The sequence below is a fragment of the Megascapheus bottae genome, chromosome 33 (genome assembly GCF_031878675.1).
Source record: "Megascapheus bottae isolate mThoBot1 chromosome 33, mThoBot2.hap1, whole genome shotgun sequence".
Lineage (NCBI taxonomy): Eukaryota > Metazoa > Chordata > Mammalia > Rodentia > Geomyidae > Megascapheus > Megascapheus bottae.
In genome coordinates this window covers 6,870,270-6,884,783 of record NC_143541.1, presented here as the reverse complement: position 1 = coordinate 6,884,783, position 14,514 = coordinate 6,870,270, and the positions used below count along the sequence as shown (strand labels likewise).

The 14,514-nt window shown below is 43.1% G+C and overlaps 1 protein-coding gene across 2 annotated transcripts in view; it reads right to left on the bottom strand.

The window, feature by feature from the left end:
• Syn2 (synapsin II) overlaps window positions 1-14,514 on the bottom strand; it is a 98,965-nt gene that overhangs the window by 34,403 nt on the left and 50,048 nt on the right. For both annotated transcript variants that reach the window (XM_090323933.1, XM_090323934.1), the window contains exons 2-4: window positions 8,301-8,358; window positions 6,372-6,463; window positions 3,488-3,644 (exon numbers count right to left, since the gene is read on the bottom strand). In XM_090323933.1, coding sequence (XP_090180059.1) covers window positions 3,488-3,644; window positions 6,372-6,463; window positions 8,301-8,358 — 307 coding nt within the window. The remainder of the gene's footprint in view (window positions 1-3,487; window positions 3,645-6,371; window positions 6,464-8,300; window positions 8,359-14,514) is intronic.

Sequence of the window (14,514 nt, the reverse complement as noted above, 5' to 3'; positions counted from 1 at the left end):
AGATCTGGATGATGAGAGTACAAGGTAGAGACCCAACTTTTGGATCTTATTTATTCATCCAAAGAACTGGCTATACCCTTTACCTATGAGAAAGAGGTACAGCTTCAAGGGACAGAGGCAAAGAATACATAGTTACAGTGTTAGGGTTGGGAAATTAGTGGTGTATATCCAACATTCCCTGGCACTTTATAACTGAAGGAACCGAGAACCAAAGGGTCATTTGCCCAAGGTCACACAGTCTTTGAAGTAGATTCATAGTCAGGTTCCTTCTGAAACACGCCAACTGCTCTGAATAGCTACTTATCAGTTCCACAGGCTAGGCTCTTCCAACAGGAAATGGGGTTCTCCTATACAAACTACCCACACATCTCACACCACCATCCCCAGTGCCAGAGTAGCAGGAAAAAGCTAGCATCTTCTCTCTAGAGCTACTAGATTTGTTTGCACTCCATGACACCAATAGCTGGAACTACTAGAAGGGAATGTTGTCACTGCTCTACTTATCAGAGCAAGGAGAGCTAGAACGCTTTATGAACACTTATGTCCTATTCTGTGTAAGGAATGTGCAGGTGGGCCAGGCTGGGCATGAGTAGGAGTACTGAAAGCTCAGGACTGGAATGTTAAGAAAGGGAGGTCTTCTGGTTTCTGTTCTTCCTCTTAACTTGCTAGATGTCCTTGGCAAAAGATTTTTCCTTTCCAAACTGCATTTTCTTCATTAAAAAGAAAAAAAAACAAGACTGAATTTCAGTTCATCAAATTTTGTACCCCAAAGAATATACTTTTATTCCATTTCCTCTCAAACAACATCATCAAACTGACATTTAAGCAGTCATTTGTTGTGATTCTTTTGTGGATAGGGATATGATTTTGTTATTTCCCACCTGGTTTGAAACTACTGTAATTCCTGGGCCACTCTCTTTAGTTTGTCTAGACTTAAGGCCTCCTCTAGGACTGAAGATGTGACTTATGAGTACTCAAGCCTCTAAGATTTTATTGTTGGAAGATAATCTTCAGACACACACACACACACACACACACACACACACACACACACACACAGTCATAGAAGTGTAGAAACAGAAGGAAATGACAGGCTCCTAGATCAGTTGGGGCTATAGTGGGAAAGCAGCCTCCATTGTATTCTGCTGTCTTTGTCATGCTTTCATTATTCCACTTGCTTTGACAGTCAAGACCACCCCTTAGAACTTCCCTGTTTTCTCTGATTCTCCTCACAGTCCTATCTAACCCTTAAGATCTGCTGCCCACCTAGAACTGGCTGGACTCTGTTCTGCCTGGCTCACTAACATCCCCTGAGAGCTGAAGCCAACTCTGCCTAATGACCTCTGTCCTGCCATTGCCCACGCTCTGGCTCAGCACCAAGGCATGTGGGACTTTATCTTCCCCACGTGTGGGTGAGTTACATAGACAGCACACTGATGCCAGGAAGGCCCCCGGCAGACTCCCAGGGCCTGGGACAGCCAAGTCGAAAATGACAGCCAGTTCCCACACTCTAGTTGGGTCCCAGAGAGCTTACCCCTCACCAAACTGCCAGCAGTCTATTTCTTCTTAAGGTACTGGACTTGGCATCTAACCTCTTCCTCCTTGGATACGTGGATTGCAGGCACACAGTTACCAATTAAACAAATGTAGTATCTGATAAGGATTATTTTCTCTACTCACAGACCAAAGAATTAATTTGGGATCTGAGGTACTGATAGCAATGCACAAGAAAATATATTCATATAAGTACCTATCCATTGAATCAAGAAAGAGTTCATGGAAGAAATGAGATTTTAAGATCTGTTTGAGTAATATGTTATCCTCACTTCTTCTGAAAATCAAATGTTTTCATTTTACCCTAGTGCATCCATCTCTAAAAGACTGACAGGAATTCCGATGGATTTATAGCACTAAGGGGTGATGACATTCTTATTTTCTCTGGAATGCTGCTTTCACTGACAGGGCAGTGAAATTCCAGTAGCCTTCCCCAGCCAATTTCAGAAGTAGAGAAATATTCAGAGACATGCTAGTGCAAGGAGAGCCTTTCCCCAACCACCAGAAGCTTCTCATAGTAAGCAGTTACAGTTGGAAATGCAGAAACATGAACCAAAGTGGCTCTTTCAGAAGGACCCTCCTCCCTTTGAAAATTTGTCCATTTCCATTCATGTAGAGAACATGTAAAATATCATTTGCATGGCAGCTGCTTAGTGAAACTCAAGGGAGAACTTGGTGTGTGGCCAGGAAGCCTTGCTGATCTCAGGAGATGCCAACGGCAACGTGCTGGGATTGTGAGATTGTGAATGGGTGAGAGTGTGACCCCTTACCAGCTCCCAGCTCCTAGGAGGGGCAAGGCCCTAGGCACAGACTCTCCTTGCCCCTCCCTTTCCTGGCCTCTACCACGGTTTAGGAAAAGAAAACAGAACAAAAACTTCTTTAAGAGATTTCAGACAGCAGGAGACTATAATAATCAGGCTAGTAAACTGGTGGCAGATACTACCAATCCAGATTAGCAGTCAGAGAACCAATGCCCGGACAGGTTTAGTCAAGGGCTGATAGGCGGTGAAATCACCCAGAAAAAGTCTATAATAGCAGAATCACCCTATGTGGCTATGAAGGAGACAAATTCTGACAAATGTTCCTCCTGCAAATATGCAAGAGGAAGGATATGTGACTGAGGAGAAAGGGGAGACCCCAGGGAAGAGCACACCATGTGTTCTTCTGAGGTTGGCAGCACACTCAATCACAGCACCCTTTCTCTTTGATTAGAACTAGGCTCCCTGGTGCTACAGGCTACACATAGCAAAAACATGACCAAGTGCGGCTTGGGGACTCAACCATCCCCTCCTTAACCACTACCACTCATAGTCTCACAACTTCCTCCTGGCTCGCTGCTCTTCACTCTGCAAGGTTTCTCTGGACAGAAGAATTGTCAATTCCAGTGAAAACAAAACAACAACCAAAGTCAAAAGCAGAGGTGTTTAGCAAGAAGTGTTGCTGTGGCCCAAGCGAAAGAGCACCGGCCTTGAGCAAAAGAAGCTCACGGACAGTGCCCAGGCCCAGAGTTCAAGCTCCAGAACCAGAAAAAAGAAAAAGAAAAAAGAAAAAGACACTTCTCCTACAAGTGTCTGATTCACATCTATGTAGATAAGTATCACTGTAGAGTTGTTAACACATCGATAGAGTTCTGTCACTAACAACCCTGATCTTGCTGACCTTGGCCTGCTGGCTTCAGGCCTTTCCAATAGGCCATCGAATAATCAAAAGCAGACCCTACAGACTGGAAAGGACTTCCTCCCAGAATCTCTGACTTGGTTAAAAGGCCACAGGTCCCCTAGGTGGCAAAGGCCTCCAGCTCGTGATGCCCAGTAACATGCTGCTGAAATATCCTGCCCTACCCCCAGTGTCCCTGTGAGGCTCTTCTCCCATCTTCTCAGCACCAGTGGTCTCTCCTGGGAGAGTGGGAGAGGGGAAGGGATGCCTCACTCACCACCCACGGCTTGTCGCAGAAGTTATAAATGGACTCCAGGGAGTTGATGCTGGGGAGGCCCGCGTATTGCATGCCGATGATCAGGTGCCGGAAGTCCTCGTTCTCCGCCATGCCAAATGCGTGCTGCCGGATGAGCACAAAATCGGGCCGGAAGGACCTGATAAGGAGTGCAGAAGCAGGGTTTCCATTATCCAGCACCATAGGTCATACATCATCTTGTCTCCCGTTTCCAAACCCAAAGCGAGAAGAGGCATGAGGAACCTAGTACATGACCTCATTGTGTTATTATTGTTGTTGTTGTTTTTGTTATTATTATTATTATTATCTGGACTAAGAAATAAAGTATTCTGGTAATTTCCAAAAAGAAATCTCTGAAATAGATTTCTGAAATTCTCATTCCAGAGGCTAAGCAATACCTTTTTCTCTAAGGGAGAAATACTGCAGGTCTAAAGAAACACTTGTAGTGCCTCACACCTGAAGGGATAGGTTTTTATCTATCCCCATGGGGCAACACAAAGCTCTCTGTGGCTTCACAGTTGCTGCTTACATTACAGCAGCACCCGGAAGACTGAAGACACATTCAAGGCTGGCTTCACCGTGCTACTGCCAGGCCTCTGGCTCAACTCTTCAAATCTACTTCTGAAAATAGGCAACATCCTTCTCAAGACCCAGAAAGCAAGGAGTCAGGATGGCCAAGATGCCAAACTTCTGTGTGTTGTTCTCCACGGCGGGCACCGGGAGGAATAGGACTGTTTTTCACAGAGCTGAGGTTGAGCAATGGCTGCCAAAGCACTGAGTGCATGGAACGTTCCCACGCATGGGAGTGCAGGGCTCTCCACACTTCCCTTCTGGCCAGCCAGATTCCTGGTCATAGCTGCTCCAGGGTTGCTGTCTTTGTGTTCTTGTTTCAGAGATTTTCCCAGAGGCAGTCTGTGGCAGCACCTGCCCCCAGGCTCTTAGGCTTCAAAATTTCACACCATGTGCAATGATCTTCCTGGACCTCTGCCCAGGCATCCGTCCAGCTCCCACCTACAAACCCAGTCCAACCCAGGCTCTGAGAGAAGGTTTAATACTTGTGGTTGAGGGACATTTCCTCAGTCTTCCATGAACTTAGCGTCAGGTCAGCAGGACATCGGCTTGGGCTGTTCTGATCTTCCCTGAATCTAGTTCCGGAACCCGTGGTTAGTTCCTAGACACCCTCAGTCAGGCCTTTCCTGTCACTGATCCAGATCCTTATGGGGCATTGAAAAGCTTCAGCTATATCCTAGAGATCAAACTTCACCTATACTCCAGTTGTAAGAATGAAGCTCTAGATCGGTAGCTGGCCCCTGAATTCCTACACTGGCATCTGAAAAGGCTAGCCTTATTTTTGCCAGATTCTTCTTGGCACCCTGCTACTGGATCTTTCTGTAACTACCTGCTTGTGTATATGTTTGTGTGTCCATGACACTCTACCTCCAGATGGAGAAAGCTATCTATCTGTAGCTGTAGATCTATCTGAGCCCATTTCACACTTGGATGGACAGATTTATTTTCTGTCTTTCATTCAAAACAAACAAGCTGGGGGCCGGGAGTTTGGCTTAGTGATAGAGTGCTTGCCTAGCATGCACGAAGACCCGGGTTCGATTCCTCGGTACCACATACATAGCCAAAAAGAAGCTGGAAGTGGTGCTGAGGCTCAAGTGGTAGAGCGCTAGCCTTGAGAAAGTCCAAGGACAGTGCTCAGGCCCTGAGTCCAAGCCCAGGACTGGCAAAAAAAAAAAAAAACAAAAAAAAAACAACGGGCAAGCTCATTCAGACATCACCCCCTCCTGGCGTGGCCTTTGTCACTGACCCAGATCCTGTCAAAGCCTGGAGGCTGAAAGGCAGAGTACTGAGGCTAAAGTGGAGGTAGAGACTCCTAGAGTAAGTCTGATTTCTGAAAACTGAAGCTACATCGACCTCCTGGGGAGAATGTCCCTTTAGAAACCATTTCCTGCCATCTGGAATTCTCATTACTTTCCTAAAAGAATTGTGTGTAGACAACATCCCAATCTATAAGGTGCCCACCTGAAATGGAAGGGCTTAGTAATTTCTATTTTCTTCCACTCACAGTGTCTATTCTAATCCTAGGTTTTCCTCTCAGACATTTGAGTTCCTAGGAATGAGTAACATAGAATACAGGGCCAAGAATCTTGTACTCACACAAAGCACAGAGCTTCCCACCTACTCACTGAAGGAGTCGAAGCAAACCAACATAAAAAAGAACTGAATTAGATCAGATGCTTTCAAACTTTTTAAAAGGCAATAGAATCACCAGGTGATTACTCAGGCATAAGCCTGAGTAGCCTTGCTGCTCAGGAGCCTGAGATTTGGGGATTTCAGGCTAAAGCCAGCCCAGGCAGGAAAGTCCACAAGATTCTCATCTCCAGTTAACTACCAAAAAAGCTGGAAGTGGAGCTGTAGCCCACGTGGTAGAGTGCCAGCCTTGAGCAAACAGAGCTAAGTCACAGCATCCAGTCCTTGAGTTCAAGCCCAGTACAGCAGAACAAATAACGGATAAGCAGTGGAAGCTAGTGTTCCAGGGACTGCATAGCGAGGTAAAACCACAGAGCAGCACTGACATGGGGAGAGGAGACAGAAGTCTTAGTAAGAATCCTGTGACCACTAAGTGTTCTTAAGAGCCCCTGAAGCTTAAGGTTGCTTTCTCAAGTTTTGGACCAAGAATTCATCAAGGGTAGAACCCTTTCTTATTTACCACTTCCATGTAAGGCATATCATATTATCATGTCCTATACATCATGCATGATAGCGCTATTACATTCTAATACTTGAATTTAAAGCTACTTCTTCAAGCCAGAGTTAGGGACAGAGCTGGGGGCCCCAAGGACAGCAGTGCTCTTACCGGACAACTTTAGTGCCGTTTCGGAGCACCTGCATATCCACGGTGTGGGTTCCATCTGCGTGGGCCACCAGGTTAAGCTCTGAAAATTCTGCCTGGAAAATAACAGCAAGGTAGTAAACTCCAAAGTTCTGACTTCGCCAAGTCCTCCAGAGACATCCCCATCACCAAACATTCATTTTGTTTTCAAAGCATTGTCACATACCGATTTCATAATAATCACAGTAAACTGTACAAGACAGGTGGGAGAGATAATTATCCACATTTACCTAAGGAGGAAGTTGTGCCTCAGAGCACTTACATGACTTTTCTAGACAAACAAAACAGCATTGTCAGGCAAGAACAAACTTGGGTCTTCTGACTCCTATCTCAGCATGCTTAGTGCTACTTCTCTATAGAGTGAGCTGTGAACCAGGCCAAACATCCCCTTTCTCCATTTCAAATTCATAATCCCTAGATTTTAGGTTAAATAAGTAGATTTTACTACTGTTCTTCCCTTTAATAGCTGTATAACATGCTAGGTAAATTACTTGTCCTGTTTGGATCTCAATTTCTTTAATGGGATCATGTCTACCCATCTCGCATATCTAACAACTTAAAAATGGATAGGTAATATTCTGTAAATCACAACACACTGTGTAATGAATGAGGAATAACTTCTATTGCACAGACATTATATAAATTTGATAGCCCCCTTCCACCAAGTAGTCCTATATTACTATTTATCATAAAGCAAGGGGTAGAGCCAGGTTAAAAAAATGGGCCCTTCAAGAGTTCACTGTAGGGGGCTGTGAATGTGACTTACAGTAGAGTGCTTGCCTAGCATTCATGAAACCCTGGGTTTAGCACCACATAAACAGAAAAGCAGAAAGGGCACTGTGGTTCAAATGGTAGAGTGCTAGCCTTGAGAAAAAGAAGCTCAGGGACAGAGCCCAGACACTGACTTCAGCTAGGATGCCTGCCCCGCCTCCCCCCCGGAAAAAAAGGAGGGGTCGGGAGTTTGGCCTAGTGGTAAAAGTACTTGCCTAGCATGCACGAAGACCTGGGTTCGATTCCTTGGTACCACATACACAGAAAAAAGCCAGAAGTGGTGCTTAGGCTCAAGTGGTAGAGCTCTAGCCTTGAGAAAGTCCAAGGACTGTGCTCAGGCCCTGAGTTCAAGCCCAGGACTAGAAAAAAAAAGAGTTCAGCTGGTGCAAGTGGCTCACACTTGTAATCCTAGCTACTCAGGAGGCTGAGATCTGAGGATAGCTGTTCAAAAGCCAGCCCAGCACTAAAGTCCGTGAGACTGTTATCTCCAATTAACCACCAGAAAAAAAACAGAAGTGACACTGTGGCTCAAGAGGTAGGGTGGTAGCCTTGAGCTGAAGAACTCAGAGACAATGTGCAGGCCCAGAGTGCAAGCCCCACAACCGACAAAAAAAAAAACCCACAGGAGTTCACTGTATTGAAACACAGGGATGCTCTGCTCTAAATGCCCTTTGAAGTATACTCTTGTGGTCATACAGCACACTAGAGGTACACCTACTCAGAATACAGTCAACAATCAAGATGTGTGGACAGTATGCTAGACAGACAGTCCTTTATGGTTTTATCAGTCAGGGGACTTGCTACTGCAGGAGATCTGTAGGAGTCACAGTAATTCCCTTATACCAATACCAGAATTGTAAAATTAAAAAAATCAAGAAGGATAGTGGCATGGCTCAAGTAATAAAGCACTTGTGTAGCTAATATGAAGCCTCAAGTTCAAATGACAGTATCAGGGGGAAAAAAGTCAAAGACCTTGCAAAATCACACCTTTCAGGGAAAAAAGTTCTAGGAAAAGGGAAGAAGAGACAGCACCCAGAATCCAATACCCACTGTTGAATTAGGCAGAACTGAGGCTTTCACTCAGACACCAGGGAGAACAGTAATGATTCAAATAGATCTTACCTGTTCTACTTTGATATCATAATCTCCAAGGACCTTTTTGCCCCGAAAGCACTTAGCCCTGGAGAAAGGAAAACACACATAAATACACATACACAAAAAATTAGATTTGAAGAAGTATTTCAAGTCCGACACTTACTCTCATAGAAAGGAAGCTACAGCACACTAGATCCCAGAATAAGGGTCAAGGACTTGGCATCTAACACTCTGTCTGCTATGAATCACCATTCAGATCTCAGCAAATCACTTCTCTTTGATTCTCAACTATCCACCTACAAATTAAGCCACAGTACCCTCTCACTCTCAGCTTTTGTGATTTTATGTTCTCATCCCCGGTATTTGACAATTAAAAAAAAAAAAGTCTAGAAGTGGAAATTTCCTCAATGCTGTTTTGGGTAAAGACTAGGCCAATCTTATATATGGTCTTCTTCATTTCTGAGCCTTTATTTTGTTCTAATTGTAGAGTTTTTCTATCCTTAGGTTTTCAAGTTTTAAAGAAATTTCTGGTAATAATTTAGTCTTCATACTCACAAGAGGAGAGAAAACAGGAGTGCTGATATAATGGAACATAACATTTTTAACAATTCTGTAGAAAAATGAGTCAAGTTTAGCTATGCAGCTTCCAGTTTGTCAGGGCCCTAAAGGAATTTCATCTTAATGCATTAAGGGTATCAAAGCCCCTTGTGAGCAAATTATATCTAATTATATTTGTTATTACCTTGCCTCTAATTTACCTTCTTCCCATAAGATTTTTCTTTCTCTGCCCATTTTTTTGCTGATTTTCATTTGTCAAACAGGCCTTTTTCCCTGCATCCATTAGCAAAACCAAACTTGCTTTTTAACTGCTTGAAATTTCCAACTGGCATATTTCCTTTGTTGATGTTGTTGTTGTTGTTGTTGTGTTGTCAGTCCTGGGCTTGGACTCGGGGCCTGAGCACTGTCCTTGGACTTTCTCAAGGCTAGAGCTCTACCACAGGCTAGAGCCACAGCACCACTTCCAGCTTTTTTCTATGTATGTGGTACGAAGGAATTGAACCCGGGTCTTTGTGCATGCTAGGCAAGCACTCTACCACTAGGCAAAACTCCTGGACCCCCAACTGGCATATTTCAGTAGAGCTTTTCTGGAATCTTTCCTCAAAAATAAATGAATCAACCAATGTTCATTGGGCAACATGTTCTAGGAATTTTAAGTTAGTTGCTTTCAAAAACATTTCATTTAATACAACAATTTAGGAACTAGGGAAACAGCTCTTTATTTTAGAAAAAAAGGCAATCAAGATTTAAAGGAGCAAAGTGACCCAGTAGAGGGCCATTCAGCAGGTTAGTGAGAGAGACAGGTATGGACCGAGTCTGCTGCACAGCACTGCTTCCCCTGCTGAGTTACACTTTCTATCGTCTCTTCCATAATATAAAAATGGACTGGACATGTGTGCTGCACTAACTTCTTTTTTCCATTTTCCTTCTGCTCTAAGCGGGCTTAATGATGTCATAAGCATTAGCCTTCCCACTACAAATACTTCCTATCCTGGTTCCTGTCAATTTACCCAGGATGAGGCCAGACTATTTCCTTTTCTCTATGGACTCTGGAACAGCCCGTTCTAGGAAGTTGTCATTTGTCCTATCCAAGTCCCTGGCCACCCTGAAATTGCTCCTCTGAGGCACTGGGCCATCCCCCCACCTCTGCCCCAGTTCCTCACTAAGCTTCACATCAGCTTGTTTCCAGGACCCTGGTCAACATTCACAGCTCAGCAAGCCCCTCAGGCAGGCGCCTGCAGCAAACACCATTCCTATGACTGCTGTTCTGCTCATGCATGGCGCTGTCACTGCTCCCAGACAGTGGACTCTGTAGGTCTTTGCCTATGATTATAAGAAGGGAGAACTAGAATCGATAACCCACAAGGTAGCTTTCTTCCATTGGTTGAATATGTCTACATTGCTGTCAGAATGTTTTTCTGATGCTTCCTCCTATCTTCCTGTCTCAAAAACTAGCTCTCCTGTGAGGTAAAGCTCAGGGACATTAAGAACAACCTTCCACTGATTCTGTATGAACCTTGCATTCTCAAAGTACATTCTCTGACTCACTTGTTTCTCACAACTCTGTAAATGAGAGCCAAGAGAGACAGCGGCTGCGCCCATTTGACTGCTGGAAAAACCCTGCAGTTAATAAGAACAAACCACAGAAAACTTCATATGAGTTAAGCCTCAACTAAGAATTTACAACTAGACGTTCACATGCTGCCAAATATTTCAATTCACGTGCTTATTTTACAGGTTTAAAGCAGTGGCACTAAAGTGTATTTATAGATCTTGGCTGGGTTTATCTGCCACTTCCTGCACCTGCCCATTCACCAAGTTGGCTAATGAAACTGTTTTCATGCCGTCTCTCTACCCCCACCTCTCCAGCTATCCTAATGCCTTTTCCTTAAGGTAATTTGTCCTGGTGGAAATCTTAAGTTTGTGCTTCCTGGCCCAGGTCACTGACCTCTCTTGGCTGAGTCACAATCTTGTAATAAGAGCCAAGATGGCAGGCAAAGGGGACACAGAGCCCTCTTCTGGATAATGAACACATTTTTGCAGTTACTGACCCTTGGACAACTGATTTTAGATATTTAAGGGGGCAGGGGAAATATAATTCTATTTTTAAGAAAAATTTATATGTTCTAAACATTTGACGTGGAAATTTTCACTAGAAATAGGAACAGTAGCTTATACACATAATGCATAATTTAATTGCATATATGGCATCTCATAATGTGTTAAGGAAGAGTACAGGGAAGAGAGAAAGAATCCTGGGTTCTGTGACACATGGACTTTACTGAAGCTGGAAAAGGTACCTTAGGATGTGGCACCAGAAAAGACAACAATCTAAAACATGGAAACTGTACGTGTGCTTTAAAAACTGTCATTTAATGAATCTGGGAATGCCTGTCGATATAGTGCCCACTTTGATGAACATCACCAGGGTTTTTCAGTCATGACTCTCACCTTACTCTACTGTATGCAAAGAAATAAAAGAAAAGTCATGTTTTATCTCAATCAATATTAACTAATGCAAGATGTCAGAAACGTTATAAAATGTACTGGAATAAGCCCTTAACTAAGCCTTACAATTTAATCGACATTTGAAAAGTCATACTAGTAATGAATCATTCAAAGTTAAGCACTGAGAAAAAATTTTAAAAACACCATTTCAAAGGGCCGGGAGTTTGGCCTAGTGGTAGAGTGCTTGCTTAGCATGCATGAAGACCTGGGTTTGATTCCTCAGTACCACATATATAGAAAAAAGCCAGGAGTGGTGCTGAGGCTCAAGTGGTAGAGCTCTAGCCTTGAGAAAGTCTAAGAACAGTGCTCAGGCCCTGAGCTCAAGCCCAGGACTGGCAAAAAAAAAAAAAAACCACCATTTCAAATGAAGACAAACTGATTTTCACTAGAAGTAGGAAAACAAAAAGTACTAAACACCAGCATAAATACATATTTAATAACTGTGTCTAAATAAGTGTATCTTAGTCTACTACTTCCATGGGACATCTCATATTGTGTTAAAAGCAAGAGAACTCTAGAATCCTCTAACAGGTTCCGTGGTAGATGAGATCCCTTACTGGAAGCAGAAATGGGTCCCTGGACGGTAGAGCAGAGGGAACATCTAAAAATGAAAAAAGAAAAAAAGCAGGCCGGGAGTTTGGCCTAGTGGTAGAGTGCTTTCCTACATGCATGAAGACCCGGGTTCGATTCCTCGGTACCACATACATAGAAAAAGCCGGAAGTGGTGCTGAAGCTTAAGTGGTAGAGCTCTAGCCTTGAGAAAAGTCCAAGGACAGTGCTCAGGCCCTGATCGTAAGCACAGGACTGGCCAAAAAAAAAAAAAAGCAACAAGGCTTTAGGTAATTATATACAACAGTGAATCCTATACTGAAGAGTAGATTTTAACTTGTACTCATACCTTAATGTACTATTAAATGTCTATGAGAAGGGCCGCGAGTTTGGCCTAGTGGTAGAGTGTTTACCTAGCATGCACAAAGACCTGGGTTCGAAACCTCAGTACCACATACACAGAAAAAGCTGGAAGTGGTGATGTGGCTCAAGTGATAGAGTTCTACCCTTGAGAAATCCCAAGGATAGTGTTCAGGCCCTGAGTTCAAGCCCTAGGACTGGCAAAAAAAAAAGTCTAAGAGAGAAATGATATGAATGTGCGGACTATCTAGAGCATTTAGCCTACATGGTTGAATTTGAAAACATAAATGCTAAAACAGTAGAGATGCACCTTCTCAATAGCTCTAAATACAACAGTTTCCATCTCTAAGTCCCATTATCCTCTTACTCCATGCAGTACTCTTCAGTTTTCCTATACTAGGTCAAAGCTCCTTAGGAGCAAATTTACGAGCTATAGCCTCAGCACCTAGGACAAAAAAATATGGCAGTAGGTACCCAGCAGTTGTTGAAAGGACCAATTGTAGCACTTTCCTTGCAGGAGTATTTGGTAACTTGAGGTTATTTCAATCTAGATGAAAATTTTACTTAGTAAGGTTTAATGCACACACCAGAGTACAAAAACATAATGTAACTACAACTGAATTTAAGTTATTTTTTAATTATTGCAGGGGGATGAAAAGATGCACAAAATACACCCTAAAACACCCTCATGATTGGACAAAGCCCAGATTCTGCAGACAAAGCCCTCTGGTTTCCGTGGGATGTGCGTCACGTGACTCGGGGAAGCCTTCACACCTGCCTATATACCCATCACTCCAGTTGTAGAGGCCATGGCAGTCTGAAACCCAACTGCAACCTTTCTGTATCATTTGGCACTGAGAATCGTTCCTCAAACACTAATCAAAAAATACTATCCAGGTGTGGTGCTTGTAATCCTAGCTACTCAGGAGGCTGAGATCTGAGGATCGAGGTTCAAAGCCTGCGCAGGCACAAAAGGACCTGTGACTCTTATCTCCAATTAACCTCTAAAAAGCGGGAAGTGGGGCTTGGTTCAAGGGTAGGGTGGTAGCCTTGAGCTGAAGAGCTAAGGGACAGCGCCAAGGCTGAGTTCAAGCCCCATGACCCACCCCCAAAAAACAAAATACTAGTAATGGCCTACCATGTGTTGAGCATTTCATGTGAAGGTAAATTTCCTTACTACTGGGTTCTCTCTGTAGTAAAGAAAATAATTATAAAGCAACATAATAAATGGGGCAACAGGAGAAGACTGAGGGAGCTGAACAAAGCAGTATCGAATTTTGACTAGGAAAGGGCTGACTGAGAAGGCTTTTAGACACTGAATCACTGAGGTTATATCCCAAAAGGCTAGTAGATTTACTTGTCACAAAACACCACAAAAGTCTACAAAGGTACTGAGGTTGAAAACCATAAATACATTTGAAGAAAGAACGGGTAGTAGTTGCGATTACTTGATCATGACCTCTAAAAGAAGAAGGCAGAACTGTGCTTCCAGAAATCATTGCAAAAAAGCCTTTAAATATTTATAATTAGAAAGCAAAGGCACGTTCACAATAAAACCTGCTATGCTGCTAGCTTCCATAAACACCTCCTCGGCTGTAAAAGGATAAGCAAGGAGTATGAGCAGGGAAGGGAAATTTTCCCTTGCTCCCAATGCGGTTTTATCATGTTTATGAAAAATGCATTCGATTCTGTTTATCAAAAATGAGGTTGGAGTTTCAGTGTGAGGCACATGACCTAAAACATAAAAACTATAAAAGTAACGTATTCCTATCCCCTGCTCTGTGCAAGATCCAAAAATGAGAAAAGATGAAGTAGAAAAGCATTTGCATAAAAGATGAAAATACGTTGCTTTGACATTCTGAATTTAAAATTACTATGTCTGTCTAAGTAAAGACAGTTAATGGACAGTTAAAAAGTAAGAGGGAGGCAAAGATTCAAGTTACTCATTTGGGAATTAGCCTGATACTATGGTGGTAGAAGAAGTCCTGGCTATGAATGAGATCATAGAAAAACAATATTTAGGGCAAAAAGCAAAGGAAAAAAAATTAAAGGAAAAGGAGAAGAGAATAAATCTCCAGTGAAGATCAACACCAAAAAGCAAAGCAGAAAATGAGGACCCAGAAAAGAAATGAGGAGAGTGGCACAGATTAGCTTTCAACAAGAAATAGGCAAGCTCTTTTCCTCAAAAACAGGGGAAATGAGTGAAGTTGGTAAATATTAATTGAATTCCTTCGAGTACTACTTTTCTGTGTGCTAGAAGGAAGGG